General features: G+C 34.7%; 1 protein-coding gene across 1 annotated transcript; it reads left to right on the plus strand.

Annotated features, from left to right (window-relative positions):
- Positions 1-8,543: 8,543 nt before the first annotated feature.
- Positions 8,544-12,378, plus strand: LOC133338012 (replication protein A 70 kDa DNA-binding subunit-like). The gene is made up of 5 exons (XM_061546198.1): positions 8,544-8,770; positions 10,636-11,595; positions 11,666-11,918; positions 11,989-12,183; positions 12,259-12,378. Exons 1-5 carry the CDS (start codon positions 8,658-8,660, stop codon positions 12,370-12,372), a joined length of 1,635 nt encoding a protein of 544 aa, XP_061402182.1. The 5' UTR covers positions 8,544-8,657; the 3' UTR covers positions 12,373-12,378.
- Positions 12,379-19,889: the final 7,511 nt, after the last annotated feature.

Genomic DNA, 19,889 nt, shown 5'->3' on the forward strand with positions numbered 1-19,889 from the left:
CATGAGATTTTTTCTAGGAGCCTTCATTAATTTTAGATAGTTTTTGAATGTAAAACTCATGGTGGAGGGTATAAAAAGTTAGTCCCGACCGAAGTTCTTGGCAAGATTTGGTTGAGCCTTCATCGTTATCAATACGATTTCCAATGGTATTTTATTTGTTGTTTTTCCAGAATAAATCTGATTTTTTTCTTTTCATATTTCTTTCAGATTGGTTTTTGTCATTATGAAACTCACTGTTCTTGTGTCGGGTGAAAAAGTATTACAACAAATAGGGGAACCGACCAATTTTAAAGAATCCACAGAATTTAAACAACAAATTGAACTCACGACTGGTTTCACAGCGGTAAGTATTGCTTAAATTATATGTTTTTAATATTTCAAAAATATATATATTTACATTTGGTCCATTCCAGTCCATGACTGCTAACGAAACTATCGCAAAAACTAAACCGGTTTTACAGATATTTGCTTGCAAACAAACTCAAAAACATATTTATCTATCACTTTCGGATGGTACATATTTCTGTAAGAATTGGATTTTAGATAAAGAATTGGAATACATGTTTTACGAGAACAAATTAACAGACAAAACGATTATTAGGGTGGAAGATTATATCATAGATACGTTGCCCAATCGTAACACAATGTAAGTCCATTCAAACAACATATTTCAACACTTGTATAACCAACTGCAGTGTGCGGATTGTATATGATTTTTTTTATTATTCGTCCCCACCACCCACCAATATTGCATTTATTTCGCAAATTGCTTCATTTGTTTTTTTTTATTCATTTTTTTAATTCAATTCCTATAGGCCTGTACTGAAAATTATGGCAATGGTCATTCTTATTCCTGGCGAACTTTTTAATAGAATAATTGGTAAACCTGTTTATTATGAACCGAAAATATCTACGATTCCTGAACTATCACAAGGCGATTTATGGGTAATTAAATTTTGTAATATATTGTGGTTTGTAAAATTCTAAATTTGCTTATATTTTTTGCTTTCCATTTTGTTCTTTTTGGTAGCTTATGTTAAATGGTTTTGGTGCGGAAAATTCAGTACTTCACGTTTTGGATGTTAAATGTGTAACTATTGGTTACAGCGAACGTACCCTTTTATTACTTACAGATGGTAATTCTTGTAATAATTGCTCCATGTTGGACAATAATATAAATGCCAGCATAAAGCAGAACTTAACAAAAAATACCACAATTATGGTGAAGAAATATACCAGGACCAGGGTCTCGCTAGACAATAACGAGATGTAAGTATTAAAAGTGTTATTTTGAAAACAAAAACATACTAAAGCACAGCGGATCGGATTTACGCTCCGTAACGATCCGAGATCAACTCGGGCAGGGATTGTCAAATCAGCGATAGCTCTACCAAATCAATGTTCTTTTGCACATGTGATCGAATCAGGTCGCCAGATTTGCTTGCGTTGAACCATACCCAGTTCCTGATGTCTGGGTTTGCTGGTTTTGCGCATATGCGGATGACTTGCTCATCATGATTGAGGGGGATAGTCACCTTGAACTTAAAAATCATGGTGTTCAAGCTATGCAGATTGTGCAGGCCTGGAGTGACCGAGTTGGAGTGGAGGTGGCCACCGAGAAGACGGTGCTGATGCTGCTGAAAGGCAGGTTGGACACAGCCATCCTCCATGCTTTCGAGCTGGTGAACGCGGAATAAGGTATTCGTGTACGGTTGAATATCTCGGGATAACGGTGTCCGAGCGGTTGAATTTTCTTCCCTGCGTTCGAGCTGGTGAATGCGGCATAGGGTATTCGTGTACGGTTGAATATCTCGGGATAACGGTGTCCGAGCGGTTGAATTTTCTTCCATACTTCGATCGGTTGAAGGACCATCGTGCGCGGTGTGCGGGCTTGAATAGGTGTTCTGTGCGTATCATATATGGTGGGCTTGTTATTGCCTGTACAACTTATGGTGCACCTATATGATAGAGTATAGCACTATCTTTCGGGAGTGTGTTGTTGATAGGTGGAGGACAAGGTGGACGAACAGCGAAAAAGGGTGACGGTCGTACGAATTTATTCGTGACGGGTCATGGCTCTCTCAATGCGTTTCTGAATAAAAGAGGCCTGTCCCAGACGGATTTATGTGGGTGCGGGATGACGGAGGACTGAAAGCATATACTGTCGGAATGCTGTTACTATGATGGCATTAGAGATTTAGCAAATATGCGTATATCGAATGGAGGGCGTCGCGGGATTTTAGAAGGGCTCTTGAAGACAATCGGATCTTTAGTTGTTTAAGTAGTTAGTGGAGGTGGTCCTCGTGCATAGCCCCCTTACAGGTGGGCTCGGTCGGTCTGCTGATGTTTTGCATCGTGTGGATGTTGTGAAGGCTGTCCGTGAGGGCAGTTTCGTTTAGTTTCGAACTGAGAGAAGCTTCGGTCTCAAGCTTGATTGGAGGTTATCCGTACCGCGGGTGGATCCAGCCTGACAGTTGGTATGGTCCCCTGGGGAGCTTCGAGGGGGTTGTGGTTTTGCCCCTCACCATTGGGGGGAGAGTGTGCCTTCTGCATGCTCTCCGATTGGTACAGCACTTCGGTGTTGGTGGGCGTAATTCCGCCTGTGGCTCAGCCACTGTGATGTAGGCCAATAGGCAGGTCTCATCTAAAATCTCTCAATATACTGTCTGGGTTTGCTCTGTGTGTTGAGGTATCACTGCAACAATTTGTGTCACCTGAGGTGGTGCTCAGATCTCACCTCAAACCGCTACTGGTCGCTGACTGGTTATCCTATAAGTGATTCCAGTACTACGGCTAGCCCCCTCCGTCTAGTTCTTCATCTAGTAGTATCACTATTAGTCTTCATGCTAGTACTCAAGTTAGTAATTCTACTAGCTTCTCTACCTATTCTATAGCTAGCACTCCGTCTAGCAATTCATCCAGTAGTATTTATTCTAGTGTTCCGACTAGCACTCATTCTAGTCCTGCAATTTTAACATAACATCCCATCCAGACGACAGTGTAGCTGACAGGTTTTCAATTGCCAAATAATTCCATCCGTCTGCCTTCACAAGGGGGTACCTACAGCAGCAGTACATGCAGGGGAGTGATCCAAATACCTTATTCTTAATGATGCAATTTTAATTGTAATGTTCTTAGAAATAAGGAAATTGTAATCACAAACGTCATGCATGAAGAAAACTTCCTCATTACTGCTTTGCTATAAACGAAGCTGACCAGCAGTTGTTCTCTAACCTCCTCCTAAAAATAGGGTTGTATTTGAAATTATCTCGATTTAGCATAGGATTTCTAGAAAATCGAAATATTGAGTGGATTTAACTTTGTATGGTAAATTGAGCTGGATTTAGCAATAAAATAGTGATAATGTTTATATTTACGAAATCCACTGGATATCAAATGTCAATTTCATACCGTAAAAACCACTATTTATGGTAAATTACTGGACCTTTATTCAGCGGAATTTATAATTTATTTCATGAATGAATTTACATTTATTCACACTCATTAAAATATACGCAAGTTTGAATATTTCAATTTCTAATTCCTATTTTATTAATTATGTTTTTTCTTCTATTTTTAGAAAAATTGGTTTATTAATTAGCGACCTGACTATTCTTGGTGAGCAAACGAAAAGTTTTGATCAACTTATTGATGCTGATGAGAACAAATTTCCAATTGTGACACACATACATTATGATCCCCAATCGTTTGGCAGTTATGATTTAAATGTTCCGAACACCACTATTGTCAGACATTATAATATAAATCAAAAGAATAATGAATTATTAGCGTCGAGGACCTATAAAAAGAAACCCAAGATTATAATCAAATATAAATATCACATTAATTTGAAATCAATGCTTAATAAAGCTCTTACATATGCAGTTGGTTATGGTGGTGGCCCTAAATCCAATAATGAAAAATGGATGCTTATATTAATACTATTGTTTATTTACTCTCTTCAAAAACAAACAAATAACAAGCCAAAACAATACAAATAAGTTAATATGATACCTGATATCTATAAGAGCTTCAAGTAGCTTAAAAATAAATATATATATATATATATATATAATAAAATTGAATTGAATCAAGTGAGTATATTTAGAATAATTAGCATGTCAATCGTAGAGTCCAAGGTGTATTTATAAGGATATAAATCCACCTCCAAAGACTAAATCATGGAAATTGTGTTGGCCGTATAAAATCTTTCCATAGGCGTATTTAACCTCCGCCGAGAATTCTGACAAGCACCAAGGGGCCGATTCCAATGTAGGCTAACATAATCTCCTCGATTTTATGAGTAGCTGGGATTTCTGGACAGATTTCCACACATAACATAACATGGACCAATCGACGAACGGGGATATAACTCAGCCTAAGTTTCCTTTCCGTCCCCCACTATGAATGAGCTTTCTTGAATTATTATTATTAAAAAAGCCTAAATTTAAAGACCATTTTTGAAATCGAGATGTAATATTGAAAATGCTTTTGACAATTTACTTTACAAACAATAAAGAAAAAAGTTTGAAACCATATGATTGTCACCAAGGTATATTCATAAGGTAACCGTATCAAGGCAGCTGATGGTAACATTATATGTCAAATAGAATTTTGTTATTTTAATTCGCCGGTAGATGAAAAGAGAATTTAAATTTAAAAACAAAAACAATGCGTTTGAATTTTTTTATTTTTATTGAAATACATGTTATGAAAGAATTAAAAAAACCAATGAGAAAAGAAATATAGTCGGACGGCGATAATATAAATCTGGAATATTGGACTTAAATTTTTTGCGGAGCAAAACTATGCGGTGATTATCTTATACTTCAGCCTCTAACAATACCATAGTTATGACCTTCATAGAAAACGAAATAAAGTTTTTTGGTCCATTTCAAAATATCATTGCCAAAACTATTGGTTTTGCCTTTGACCAGAACGGAAAGAACATCATTACTTAATGAAGTACAGATGGATGGGCACACAGATATGACTTGAATTTCAGTTGATACAACAGATAACATAAGAACAAACTCTACCCTTAAAGAAGATGAAATTTAAACAGACAAAAGATAGTGGAAACATAGTGGATAGTGGAACAAAATTCTACATCCAGTATATTTTGTCTGTATTTGTGAATCTTGGAGCAGTTACATTTTTGCTTGATTTCCAACACCGAAACACGTTTTGTATGCCTTTATAATGGTATTTCATTTGTTTCGAATTTCATTTGGAGTCCATGGAATGCATTAAAATTCAAGGATAAATAGTCAACGTCCGGTTCCGTTCCTAAGCTCTTCATTGAATTTAAGTCGCTGTTTGATGTTATTTTCCATTCACCAATCTGAATTTGCACAAACATTCACAATTTTAAAAATTAAAAATTAACAAAAAGTAAACAATCATGTTTAATATTTCAAAATGCTGAATTCTGATTGGTTGAATGAAATTCGCTTCAAATTTGATATGTTACGGCGAATCAATTATTATTCGCCTTGTTAACTATTTTGACATATCATGTTCCCAATTCGCCGATGCGGCTACCTTATGTATCTACCTTGATTGTCACTTACACCTTATTAAATACACCTTGGTAGAGTCAATGTGGATTTTTTCGTTATTCAAAATTATGGGAGGGCATAAGAAACCAAAGAGTATTTATAAGGTGAAGGTGAAGATAGTCATAGGTCTACCGACTAAAAATATAGCTGATAAATAAAAAATGCAATAAATGCCAGTCTTATGGAAAGAATTTATCCAAATATATTCAGCCTTATTCTGGACATTCGATAGGGAAAGATCTCGTTTGTGAAACATTTTTCGCTTTCACATTCTCGCCCTATTCTGGATGATGACTAGGGGAGAAGCAAAATATGCGGATTCGAATTTTCGAAAATGGTGGTTGAAAAAAGATTTGTGTTGAAATATTGTAATTTAAGTTGTAATGTGTGTTGTCCGTTGTAATTTAATTTCGTGATATTTTTAATATTTTATTTATTGATTGTTTTTACTTTTTATTGTATTTTAAACTTTATAACAATATAAATTTGAAATGACAAGAATCTGCTTAAAAATTGCTTTGTAATTAAAATAATACATACAAATGGCAGCTGTTTATTGTTTTGATGCAATTTGGTACAACAACTACAACAGATTACAAATAAAATAACATGTTTATGATGGCAAAAACCGCATTGAACGATGTCAAAGGCACATTTATTTCAAATCATGGCCATAATATATTTTTCATAATTTTTATTTGAGTGTTCACTGTTAATCGTCTCATCAGGCAAATTTTTCATATAATAAATATTTTGTAGATATTTTTCTTCAAAATATTTAATACATATATTTTGGAAGTGAGCTCCCTTTAAATTTATTAGCGAAAAAATTCGCACAAAATGTAATCACATTCTCCCTCTTCCTGTAATCCAAAATAACTATTTTTTCCCCCAAAAATGACTTGTTCTCTGATTATGAGATGACCTTTACTAAATTTGACCTTTTATAAATTTTTGACCTAATGGGGATTGAAATGAGTGAAATGTGTAGATATACGTAAATAAATAACAGCTATCAAATCAACTTTATATAATTTTAATAAAATACGTTTATATTTATCGATCTTAAATGCCAATTCTAAAACGCATACGTCAAATATTATCCACTGTATTTGGGAACATGTCTGAATGTGCTTTTAGATTTACGAAATTCACTCGATTTCAAATGTCAATTCCATGGCATATACATCAAATATAATCCACTGGATTTGTGAAAATGATTATAGTGACGTATACGCTATGGAATTGACATTTGAAATCTAGTGGATTTAGTAGTCTAAACGCGCTCTAAGTCTAAAAAGCTAGGATTTGTGTACGTCGTTTTAGAAACCAGAGTATAAATGCGTTTTAAACGTGCTTTAAATAACATCGACTTTAAGCCAAGCAGATGCGAAATATTGAAGTTGAAAACTACTGAAAATAATATTTTTAAAACCAATTAAAAATTCATGTTTAATGAATGTTATAGAAAGTTTACATTGTATCGGATTTCATTAACCCAGTGGGTTTTAATTGTCAATTCCATTATATATGACATACGTCCTCTTTGACCATACGTCCTCTTTTTTTAGAGGACAATCATCTATTTTAATTTATGTCCTCTATCTGTCATCTATTTCTATAATCTGTCATCTATATTTGTAAAAACTTGATCAATATTTATTTTTGTATACTAAAACAATTTAATAAATTTTATGAAATTTCCGTGAAATATTTAGTCTGCTCCAGTACTTTTTTAATAGTAAAAGCGATTTTACATATAACATTTAATCATGAAAACATACGAAAAAATACAACTCTCTCATAATGTACCAAAATTTGCAACTGTTTTCACATGTTGTTTGTTTTTATATTCGACGGCCAAAAGAAAAATTAAAAGAAAACAACAATTATTTATAGAATTTCTGTGATTTTAGTTGATTTTTTTTACATTCCAAATAATCACAGCATTACAAAAACAATTGCATTGCATTTTTCTTTTCATTTTCAAATTGCAAACAAACATCAGCTGGTCGGCATTTATATCATGATTAAAGGCATGTGTAAACAATTGGGGTGTATTTCAGGATTTCGTTAATCGAGTCGATTTAAAATCTTGTAAAAAGGAAACATTTCAAAATCGCTCTCAGAGTAAAAAATAATTTGAAAAGATCGGGAAATCAAATCTTGTAAATATGCCAAAATTAATACTTAATACAAAATTAATATACCAATACTTCAAAATCAACATAACAGCCTTATATAAAGATCACAAGACTATTCGCTTAGGACAAAAAAATTGATCGAAATTAAAGAACTTTAACCCTTTTTTTATATTTAGAAGTAAATCAAAATGTACGTTATATACACACACCATGATTTTTATTAAAAATATACTATTTTCATTTTCAAAATCTGGTCGACTTACAAATAAATGTAAATACCGTTTTATATGCCGTTCTTTTGAATTGTGTATCGATTTCTTTTTAAAATTTCCATTTAATTATTGTTAACCATTTATATATTATTTTTAAAATTTCAACAATTTAAATAACCTCTGTTTTGTTGAAAACCGCCTTCATATGTCGCACGCCGTTCTTTAGGTGCACTCAATCGTGTGTGTCATTCATGGGAAATTTCCCCATTGATAACACAAGCAAATATTCCCGCCTCTTCGGCGTGTTGATGCAACAAAAGGTTTGCAAATTACAAGCAGCAAACATTCATTCTAAAACAAAGCCGTCGCATAGATAAGTTGTTACATCTGCTGGTTTCGGAGAAGCAAAAAATACGTTAACAAACTGAAAAGTCAATATATTGTCAATTTATTTAACTTAATAATATACATACATTTATATAAATTCATTCCACAATGCCTGGCATTCCTGCACTATCAACTGGCGTCATACCGGTAAGTACACCCATTGATCATTCAACAAATGTTGCAAATGTTGTGAAATTGCAAAAATGTTTGTTTTGTTTGTTTAGCGAATTATGTCTGGCGAAGAAGTAGAAGGTCCAGTTTTTCAGATATTGGGTGCCAAAAGTATTAAAGGCGGTGAATCGGAACGTGTCCGTCTATTGGTATCCGATGGTAAATATTTCAATAGTTATGCTATGATGGCGACCCAATTGAATTCAATGTACCACGAAGAAAAATTACATGAGAGGACCATTGCTCGCGTGGATAAATACATAACATCTGTGGTCAATAAAAATGATGCTGGAAAGTAAGTAGCAGACATTATATTGTTGATTTGCTGCAAGACAGGCTTAACTCAAAAAAATGTGATTTTTGAGTTAATGATGCAAGATTGTTTGCTATAATAGACGTCAAGTTGTGTAAAAAAATCATATGAATATCTCTTACTCTAATTGAGAAGCTGATGAAGTTCCTCTGTCCCATATAAAGTGTAAGTAAATTGAAAACTTCAAACGCATTTTCTGCAAAATCGTTTTTTTTTTTAGTTATGCCTGTCTTGCAGTAAATGAGCGATATGTATATATCTTTCGTGGTTATATTTTTTAGATTTGTGTTTATATTTCTAGTGATGGAGATTTTAATTGCTCTAATTTCAATGATCAATGATTCACTCTAATATCTATATATTACCATTATATTTCCCAAGCAGGGTCTTTTGGAGTCCGTATGAATTTTATGAAGGATTTTTGTGTACAAAATTATCTATCTTTGCTTTGTCATACTCCTTTTTATACCCTTCACCACACTGTGGTACAGGGTATTCTGTCTTCGTGCATATGTTTATGACAGGCAAAAGGAAACGAGATGGACGCATGGTTCCTTTTGAGAATATGCATAGAATCACTTTCTAAGTCGATTTATGCATGTCCGTTCGACCGCCCGTCTGTCTGTCCATGTTAAATTGTAAACAAAGTACAGGTCGCATTAATGATCCTAATTGGATGAAATTTGGCACAGCTCATCTATTTGGCCCAATGACGAACACTATTGAAATTGGAAAAAATCGGTTCAGATTTAGATATAGTTCCCATATATATTTTCGTCCGATTTAATGTAAAAGGTGTACCAAAGTCCCTATAAATCTTCCGATTTGCACGAAATTTGGCATAGATAGCGTACGGAATTAAGTGTATAATGATGTAAAATTTCGTGAAAATAGGTTCAGATTTAGAAGTACAGATACAGCACATATATTTCCGACCGACTTAATTGGGTTCCAAATATTCAACGGGTGTCCAATTGATATTTGTTTTGAATCGATTTACATAATTTTGTCCCATTGTATATAAATATCACATATTTTTGTTCATCCAATTTAATGTTAATGGCCCTTCTGTTAGGATGCATCTTTTAAATATACCCACAGTGGTGAAGGGTATCATATAGTCGGCCCGTCCTTACTAGTTTTTCTTACACATGTTTTTGACAAACATTCTGGACTTGAATTCAGAACGCAATCCAATGTTTGACCGATGACTAGGAGACTATGTCATTGTAAATTGTGTGCTTTTAGGACACAAAAATATCAAAAACCATCAGGTCGTAGTTTTTGCCATAAAAAATAATAAATCTTCATTCAGGTCACGGTTTTTCTATAAAAAACGTAGACCCTCAGGTCGTAGATGTTTACATAGAAAAAAAATCACAAAACCTTCAGATAGTTGTTTTTTTTTATAAATTGGGGGCCTTTTGAATTCTTAATTACAAAAAAAAATATATAAAAATAAATAAACAAAAAACAGATGTTTGGACAATTTAAGAGGTGAACAGACGTTATATATCGTTCCATTAACTCGCGTGCAATGCGTATTGAGGCAGCTACACAATCCTAAACTCGTTTGCAACAAAAATACCAAGTTTGTTCCTTTAACTGTGGATCTTGAGTTGCTATGGATGTCGGATGTTTTTCAACGAGTGTATCCGCTTTGTGTTCTTAAACTGATTGTTGTTAATGTAGCAGCAGTACTGTTTTTACATAATGGGCTTAGGTGGTGACCGTCGTTGACCGCGACAAATTCTGATCATTAATCCCACGGCGAACTTTTTCATTTTCACTTCATTATCAGACCGCGAATATGTTCCTAATATATCTTCCGTTTTCCTCTTCTTTAGACGTGTTCTAATCATTTTGGAAATGACCATTCTTATGCCTGGCGAACAAGTGAAAGAGAAAATTGGCGAACCTACTAATTATCAAGATGCATTGGGAAAAGGTGGAGCTGCAACTGCTGCTCCTACTCCCAAAGCTGTCGAAAGCAAACCAAAACAAGTATATACCAATCACAATAACAACAACTTGGATTCAACAATCAATTCCGGTCTAACACATCCAATTGCCAGTCTTAGTCCGTATCAGAATAAATGGGTTATTAAGGTACGTGTTACAGCCAAATCGCCCTTGCGTACTTGGAGTAATGCCAAGGGTGAAGGTAAACTATTCAGCATCGATTTAATGGATGAATCTGGTGAGATACGTGCCACAGCATTTCGTGAGCAGTGTGATAAATATTATGATATGATTGAGGTGGACAAACTCTACTATATCTCCAAGTGCCAATTGAAACCGGCCAACAAACAATACAGTACACTGAAAAATGATTATGAGATGACCTTCACCAGTGACACAGTTGTCCAACCCTGTGAGGATGATGATGACAGCGGAGTACCGGTGATCAAATACGATTTAGTTCCCATTTCCCAGGTGGCTAATATGGAACCAAAAGCATCCGTTGATATTGTTGGAATTTGCAAGGATGTCGGCGAATTGCAGTCCTTTACGTCGCGTACTACAAACAAGGAGTTTAAAAAACGCGATTTGACATTGGTGGATACCAGTGAAGCGGCTGTAACTGTCACCATATGGGGAGATGAAGCCGTCAATTTTGATGGCCACGTACAACCAGTGGTTTTGGTAAAGGGTGGCCGTATTAACGAGTACAATGGCGGGAAGTCTGTTAGCATTGGTAATGGTTCGACGTTGAAAATAAATCCAGATATACCAGAGGGTCACAAGCTACGTGGTTGGTTTGATAATGGCGGTGGTGCCAACATAACCAATTCAGTCTCAGCCAGGTATGACAAATGTTTGCAGTATTAAAAAAGTTTATTCTGTTATTAATTCTTCGAACATATCTTATTTTAGAACCGGAACTGGTGGTGGTTTCAGTACAGAATGGCGCACGTTCCACGAGGCTCGAAACCTGGGTACTGGCGACAAACCCGACTATTTCCAAACAAAGGCCGTTGTACATTTGATTAAGAGTAATAATGCCTACTACAAAGCTTGTCCCCAACCCGATTGCAACAAGAAAGTTATCGATGAACAAAACGGCCACTATCGTTGCGAGAGATGTAATGCCGATTTTACCAATTTCAAATATCGTCTTTTGATCAATGTTAGTAGGCAGCAAAGCATTTAAATTCGATACAAATTTGTAAAATCCATTATTTGCTATTTTTCTCCAGATGAGCATTGGTGACTGGACTTCAAATCGTTGGGTTACATGCTTTAGTGATATGGGCGAACAGCTATTGGGACGCAGTGCCCAAGAAATTGGTGAAGCATTGGAAAATAATCCCACAGAAGCTGAAGAAATTTTCACATCAATAAATTTCCATTCATATGTTTTCAAATTGCGTGCCAAAGTTGAAACTTATGGGGTAAGATATATTATATCTGTTAAATTTGATTTCAGAAAATAATAAATATATATATATTTTTAAATTTTTCAATAGGATATGAGTCGCAGCAAATTAACCGTACAATCGGCATCTCCAATCAACTATAAAGAATATAATAAATATTTGATTGACAGTCTGAAAGAAATGACTGGTATTAATAAGGCTTAGTTTTAGAATTACAAAACAATAATTATACATCCATACACATACTATATTTCCGTTTATTTACGCATCTTGAAATCTATATGATTTTTTATTGTAATTTTTTATCATATTTTTTGTACTGTTTTCGTTTTGTTGTAAACCCGGAAAATTACATTGTAATTAAATATTATTTGAACTTAATTTTGGAGTTATATATTTTTATGAGAACCGAGAAGTTCTGAGAAGCAATAAGAAAAATAAAATATATTAAAATTATTCAAACCTTTAAATTATGTTTTTTAGCCTATATAGCTGAAGGTTATAATGGCATTGGATCGGAAAGATTGAAATTATATATAACTAAATTAAAATTGAGCTTTAAAATTTTGCACATCCACTCCTAGGATGTTTGGTATTTTCAAGGTTTAAACGCATTTTACGATCGAATTGGTTTTATCTTGGAATTCCGGTATTCCAGGAATGTGAAAAAAACAAGCGATACAGATATATGTTTTGCAATGAGTCCCATATTGTTGTTAGTCAAATCTGTATTCGCTTTGTTTCTAAAATTCTATAAGGCGTTGATTTAAAAAAAATGTTTTTTTAGAATTCCACAAGGCGTGGATTTAAAAAAATATATATATTTTTCAAGAATTCCACAAGGTCTTGATTTTAAAAAATATATTCTAAAGAATTCCACAAGGCGTGGATTTAAAAAAGGTATTTTTTAGGAATTTCATTAGCTGTCAATTAAAAAAATATTTCTTCAAGAGTCCTACAAGGCACGGATATTGAAAAAAATATATATTTGGTCAAGAATTCAACAAGGCGTGGATATTTTAAAAATTTATGTTTTTTCAAGAATTCCACAGATCTTTGATTTGAAAAAAGATTTTTTTCCAGGAACTCCAAAAGGCGTTGATTAAAAAAATATTTTACAAGAATTCCACAAGGCGTGGATTAATAATAACCAGTTTTAAACAAACATCGATTATTTTCCTTTGGACCAATTGACTATTTTTACATGGGGATGAGCGGGGTTGTGCCAGTTAATTTTCAACTAGTTAAAAACAAGTTATTTTATACCGATTCATAGTCAGGTTAAAAAAGTGCAGTTATTCATCGGTTAACCCTTTCTGTGTTTTTATCGAATATATTCGACATTTAAAATTACTCTCTTCCTTTGCAATTTTTCGGTTATCATATGTACCGTTAAAATTGATGTCTTTGTTTTTGCTGAAAGATTTGATTCCAACGTAATACTAGTGTCAATATGAATTTGACAAATAATGTTTTTAAAAAATCACCCAACAGGAAAATTGGGAACGCATACAATTTGAAATTGTTCTTTATTAATGTGCTCCCGTATTCAATTTACTCAATCTGCCTGCTGGGAAAGTTTGAGGAAGCAAATCTTTCTTGAAGGAATAACTCGCTATTCCCAGCATTGTCATATGTGTTACACATATATATGGCAATGGCTTAATTAAAGGAAATATGTGGAAGCGATAGAAATATGAATTTGATAGATGTTCATTCATGGTTTTCAATTTTTATTTTGAGGATTCGAAAATATTCCATTTTCAAAATAAAAATAATTTGATGATAATTTGTTTGTTTGTTTACATTTTTCTGTCAAATGAGTTGACACTAGTAGAACTAACAACAACAAATTTCCATGTGGTTGTTGTATCGTTTTTTGTACAACAACACTTGCTGTTACCTTTTATTATTATACCATGTGTATCAGTGAACTCTTCTACTGTGAAGGAGTCACATAGTTGCGGGAAGCATCTTCTTTTGTTACTAAATTTACGAAATCTAAAAATTACATGCGCAGCTGTTTAGATTCTGTTGAACGACTCGGACTTTATAGGTTATCCGTATTTGAAAACACACGTGTTAGTTAAGCGAACGCTTAACAACCGCCATTTTGTAAAAATCTATTTTTTAAGCCCGTGGGCGTATAATACTCATTTAAACTTTTTTAGGTCACGTCTTTCTTGTGAGCCGTCCGAGGACGAACCGAAAAAAATAATTTGTTTGTAAACTAGTTAATGAAAGACTTACAGTTAGTTAATGAAAGACTTACTTGATAATTATCTCTCACTTACGCTCTCACACACTTACTCTCGATTTAGTTCTGTTCAATTAAAGCAGTGTTGGGCAAAATTAAATTGAGAGCAAGTGTGTGCGATCGTAACTGAGAATTCACCATTAAAAACGACTAACGTAAAGAGAAAGAAAGAGAAAATATGTTTACCAATCGACCCTCCGTTACGGTAGCGTATATGGGTGAGCATGCCTGGTTTAGTTACTAAACTTTAATCTGACATCGACAGTTCATATTCTCAGACATCAGTTGCATTTTACTTCTCAGCGGTGAATAGTCGTGTCGCGTTTTTCTCAATCGGCAATCTGTTATCTCAATATACTCAATACAACCGGTATTTTATTATATTTTTGCAAGTGCACACATACATATCTACATAAACATAAACAAAAATCTTATTTGCGATCTTTGTTTATTTAAGTTAAAATACAATTTTTTTTTATATTCTACACCATTCATTTATAAGTAAGAATTTTGTTTGTTTGTATATTTCTATTCATAATTATTTCAGATTGTGAGAGATTGCGAAATAACACAAGAATAGGAAAGTAGTATATAATTCCATAATTAAATAGAAATCCTCAAAGGAGAGGAATCCGCCCAGTTCAAACACCAAAGTTCCCCTATGCTTCTCACGTATTCCTCCCCTACCTTGTCGTTGGCGCGTATATAACGGCTGCTCTTCTTGAATACATTTAGCTTTCGTTAATTACGCATACGATGACCAACGGCTACAACACTTAAAGGCTAAACACAATGTTCGCGTTGAGCGTTTTTTGCTATCGCGTTAACGCACGCAAAAAGTTAAAATATATTTAACTCCGAAGCGCAGCGCACAACAACTTCGAGCGTTTGTGTTACCGTTTCCTTGTGGCTGTTGTATTTTCGATAACATATAACGCGACGGATGGCTCAACGCTAGCATTCTGCTTACCCCTTTATTGCGGTGTACACACTAGCATTTTTGAATGGCACTCTTGCCCAAATTTTGCTTGTTTGATAGTGTGGCCTCACATGTTTGTCATTCATCAGGCAACCACAAAAATATTTATGGTTGTTGGATAGTCAGTAATCGATAAAAAAGTTGACAGTCAAAAATGATAGTGTGTACACCGCTTAAGAGGTCCGTCGCTTTATGTGTTATCGAAAATACAACAACCACAAGGGAACGATAACATCAATGCTTGATGTTGATGTGCGTTGTGCTTCAGAGTTAAATATATTTTAGCTTTTTGCATGCGTTAAAAAAACGGATAAAGCGAACAATCTCCTTAGAGTCTAAACACAACCAGAGAGTCTAGAGTCAGCGACGGTCGTTTACCGTGTGTTTCTTATTGGCAACGGGAAATCCCGACGGCTGACGTTCGCGTCCAGCGGCTTGACGCTTGAATAGACTTTATTAATTTTTGGTCAGAGTCATACATATCAAAAACCAGTAAGGAAAGTAGTAAAGTCGGACGGGGCCGACTATATGATACCCTTCACCACTTTGAGTATATTCAACAGATGAATCCTAACAGAAGTCGCATGTTTAAAGGACCAGTAAAATGAAATTGGAACCATAAACACGTCATTCTGCAACCGATACTAAATTGTTCATTTGGTCAGATATAGAAGCTATATCTAAATCTGAACCGATTTCAGGAAACTTAACACACATCATTCTAGACCTAATTTGTTACGCTGTGCCAAATTTCGTGCAAATCGAAAGATATATAGGGACTTTGGTGCACCATTTACATTAAATCTGACGAAAGTATATGTGGGAGCTATATATAAATCTGAACCGATTTTCAGGCAACTTTACACACATCATTCTAGACCTAATTTGCTACGCTGTGCCAAATTTCGTGCTTAAATCGACTCAAAAAGTGATTCTATGCATATTCTCAAAAGGAGCCATGGGTCTATCTCGATTATTTTTGCATGTTACAAACATTTGCACAAAAACATAATACCCTGTACCAGAAAAAAGAATTTGGTTCAAGAACATCAAAACCTGGGGGCTACCAGAAAAAATTGGCCAATATTTATAATTTATAGTGGAGAGATGTGCTACCTAATAAGAACTCGACGTACTAAATTACAGTCATTGGTCGAAAAATTCGATCAGAACCCTCAAAATACCAAACATTTTGGGGTACCGTTATATGGGTACTACCAGAAAAACTGGACCTATATTTATAATTTTTAGTGGAGTAATTTGGTACCCAATAAGAACTCAATGTACAAAATTTCAGCGAATTTAGTTATAAAACGAGCCCAAAAACCCGAAAATACCGAAAATTGGGGGTGCCCTTATATGGGGACTTTCCGAAAAAATGGACCTTTATTTATAATGTTTGGTAGGGAGATTTGCTACCCAATAAGAACACAAAGTACCAAATTTCAGTGAATTCGGTCGAAAAATGCGATCAAAACCCCCCAAAATACCGAAATTTGGGGGTAATCTTATATGGGGGCTATCCGAAAAAATGGACCTTTATTTATAATTTTTGGTAGGGAGATTTGCTACCCAATAAGAACTCAATGTACAAAATTTCAGCGAATTCATTTAAAAAACGCGCTCAAGAACCTCAAAATACCGAAAATTTGGGGGTACCCTTATATGGGGGCTATGCGAAAAAATAGACCGTTATTTATAATTTTTGGTAGGGAGATTTGCTACCCAATAAGAACACATTTCAGCGAATACGGTCGGAAAATGCGATCAAAACCCCCAAAATACCGAAAATTGGGGGTAATCTTATATGGGGGCTATCCGAAAAAATTGACCTTTATTTATAATTTTTGGTAGAGAGATTTGCTACCCAATAAGAACTCAAAGTACCAAATTTCAGCGGATTCAGTTAAAAACGCGCTCAAGAACCTCAAAATACCGAAAATTTTGGGGTACCCTTATATGGGAGCTATGCCTAAACGTGGACCGATTTTCTCCAATTTCAATAGGGTTCGTCCTTGGGCCAATTAAGTGACCTGTGCCAAATTTCATCCAAATCGGATCATAAATGCGACCTGTACTTTGTTAACAAAAATACATGGACGGACGGATGGACAGACGGACGGACGGACATGCATAAATCGACTCAGAAAGTGATTCTATGCATATTCTCAAAAGGAACCATGGGTCTATCTCGATTTCTTTTGCCTGTTACAAACATATGCACAAAGACATAATACCCTGTACCACAGTGTGGTGAAGGGTATAATTACAGTGCTGTTAAAATATGGCATATGGCAGTGCTGTAAAAAATATGGCATATGGCAGTGCAATATAGATTTTTGCTTACTTTAGTCGAAAATTGCAATAATTTTGCTCCGAGTTCCTTGGCATTATTGTTTATTAAATAATAAATTGAATAAATAAAATGTTCTGTCAGAAAATGAGAACAAAATAATTGACATTTTGTGCCGCTAAAACGGCATTTACGTTAAACTTTTTACCGGGTTAACCTACTTTGTGAGGATTTATTTGACATATATGCAAAGGAATTGACAATTGAAACCCACTGGGTTAACGAAATCCGGTTAAATGTAAACGTACTGTTACTCTTTCGTTTGGTTTTTACGCCTGCGAAAAAGTATGCCGCTGACTCCTGTCTCTCTGGTTGTGTTTAGACTCTTAGCCCATTGGCAAACCGCCGTTGTAAAGGAGACTCAGCCTAATTTACTATTCTAATAAGAACGGTGGCAAACTCTTTTATAAAGCTCGATCCTTTCCAACTGCAAGCTCCGATCATCTTCCTCTCACTGACTAATACGCCGCTTGCTGTCAGCTTTGTCAATTAATGCTACTCCCTTATCATCCGGAACCAAAAAATTACCAGTCTACAAAAACTTATAATTACATTTGTATAAAAAATAATACGAACACCCTCCACTTATAAAATAAAACAAGCAACATCTTAAATGGCTAAACAGAATGTTCGCGTTGAACGTTTTTTGTTATCGCGTTAACGCACGAAAAAAGTTAAAATATATTTAACTCCGAAGCGCAGCGCACATCAACTTTGAGCGTTTGTGTTATCGTTTCCTTGTGGTTGTTGTATTTTCGATAACATATAACGCGACGGATGGCTCAACGCGAGCATTCTGCTAACTTGACAAGCAATACTAGTAAAAGTAATAATTATTTGCTGAAAAAAAATCTGACTGCAATTAATTCTTATCGTGGTTATTATCCACCAGTTGCCGCCTAATTTGCAAAGATAAGAAAAGTTCAACACTGTACAACTTCTCTAAAAAGAGAAAGATTACTTTCGATACGACATATCGAAATTTTGCATGTCAAAATGTAGGCCTTTGTCACACTTAACATGATCAACAAACTCAATATATATATATACAGGTTCCTGTTTAGCCTATGTATAAGTAAATCGATTTTTAACTAATCGATTGTGACTTTTGATCTTTGAGAAAATCGCCAAGACGACTTTTCAAGATTGACTTTCGATTTTCTTCATAAATACTTGGTTTATTATCATGAAGCCCAAATTGCCCAATAATTACATATTCCAGAACTTTATTTTATCTGTTGACAACAATTCATATAAAAATCAAAAAATTTATTTGCTTTGCTTTTGTCGGTAGAAGAGGAACATCGATTTTGAGCAGGTTTGACAAAATCGAAAGATCAAATATAGACTTTTGCGTCAGAGATAAAAATCAAAACGTCGACTTTTGCGCTCGACTACGTATTCCTAGTAAAGCCTTAGCTCTTGATTCGACTTTCATCTGCCCACTTTCCTTCTTTGCCGCTGTACGGAGAGTGGAAACTCCTTCGCTGTTCAGGGATGCACCACTGAATAGTTTTTATTGATGCTTTATTTGGATAGTCTTTTCACCGCCAAAAAGTGTTTCCTAATTCGTGAAAATAGCTTCTTCTGTATTTTGAGTATTTACTCAAAAATTGGGTATAAACTCATTACTGCCGACCCACAAAGGTACCCCTATTTTGAGTATTTACCCAAAAATTGGGTATAAACTCGTTAACTGCGGAACCACTTGACATAGGCGGCCAAAATTTTGCATACATGTTTTTAATGTCAAAGCAAATATAGAAATCCAAAATGTGGTCCTTGGGTCCAAGTTTTGATATAGCCCCCATATAACCGTATCTCCCGATTTAAGATATTTTTGGCCTATTAGACACATTTTACAACCAAATTAACTGTAATTTGGCACAAAGTGTCCTTTTGGGGTACCAAATGTCCATGCAAAAATGTATGTAAGTAGGTCCACGTTTACTGGTAGCCCCCATACAAAGGTACCCCTATTTGGAGTATTTACCCAAAAATTGGGTGTAAACTCTTCTTTGCCGCTGTACGGGGAATTGAAACTCCTAGTTTTCTTGGGCCTATATTTGGATAGAGTTATTCGTACTTCTCCACTACCTTTAGGTGTTTCGTATTTCGTAGAAATCTCTTGT

This window comes from Musca vetustissima, unplaced genomic scaffold (assembly GCF_032173495.1).
Source record: "Musca vetustissima isolate MV318-11 ecotype Yass unplaced genomic scaffold, APGP_CSIRO_Mvet_v1 utg24174, whole genome shotgun sequence".
Taxonomy (NCBI): domain Eukaryota; kingdom Metazoa; phylum Arthropoda; class Insecta; order Diptera; family Muscidae; genus Musca; species Musca vetustissima.

What these genes read in the sequence shown, in the direction of transcription:
- LOC133338012 (XM_061546198.1), top strand. Translation starts at nt 8,658, where the DNA reads ATGATGGCGACCCAATTGAATTCAATGTACCACGAAGAAAAATTACAT. An exon ending in ACCAATTCAGTCTCAGCCAG is followed by an intron (nt 11,596 to 11,665) that starts GTATGACAAATG and finishes ATCTTATTTTAG; the next exon opens with AACCGGAACTGGTGGTGGTT. An exon ending in AATATCGTCTTTTGATCAAT is followed by an intron (nt 11,919 to 11,988) that starts GTTAGTAGGCAG and finishes ATTTTTCTCCAG; the next exon opens with ATGAGCATTGGTGACTGGAC.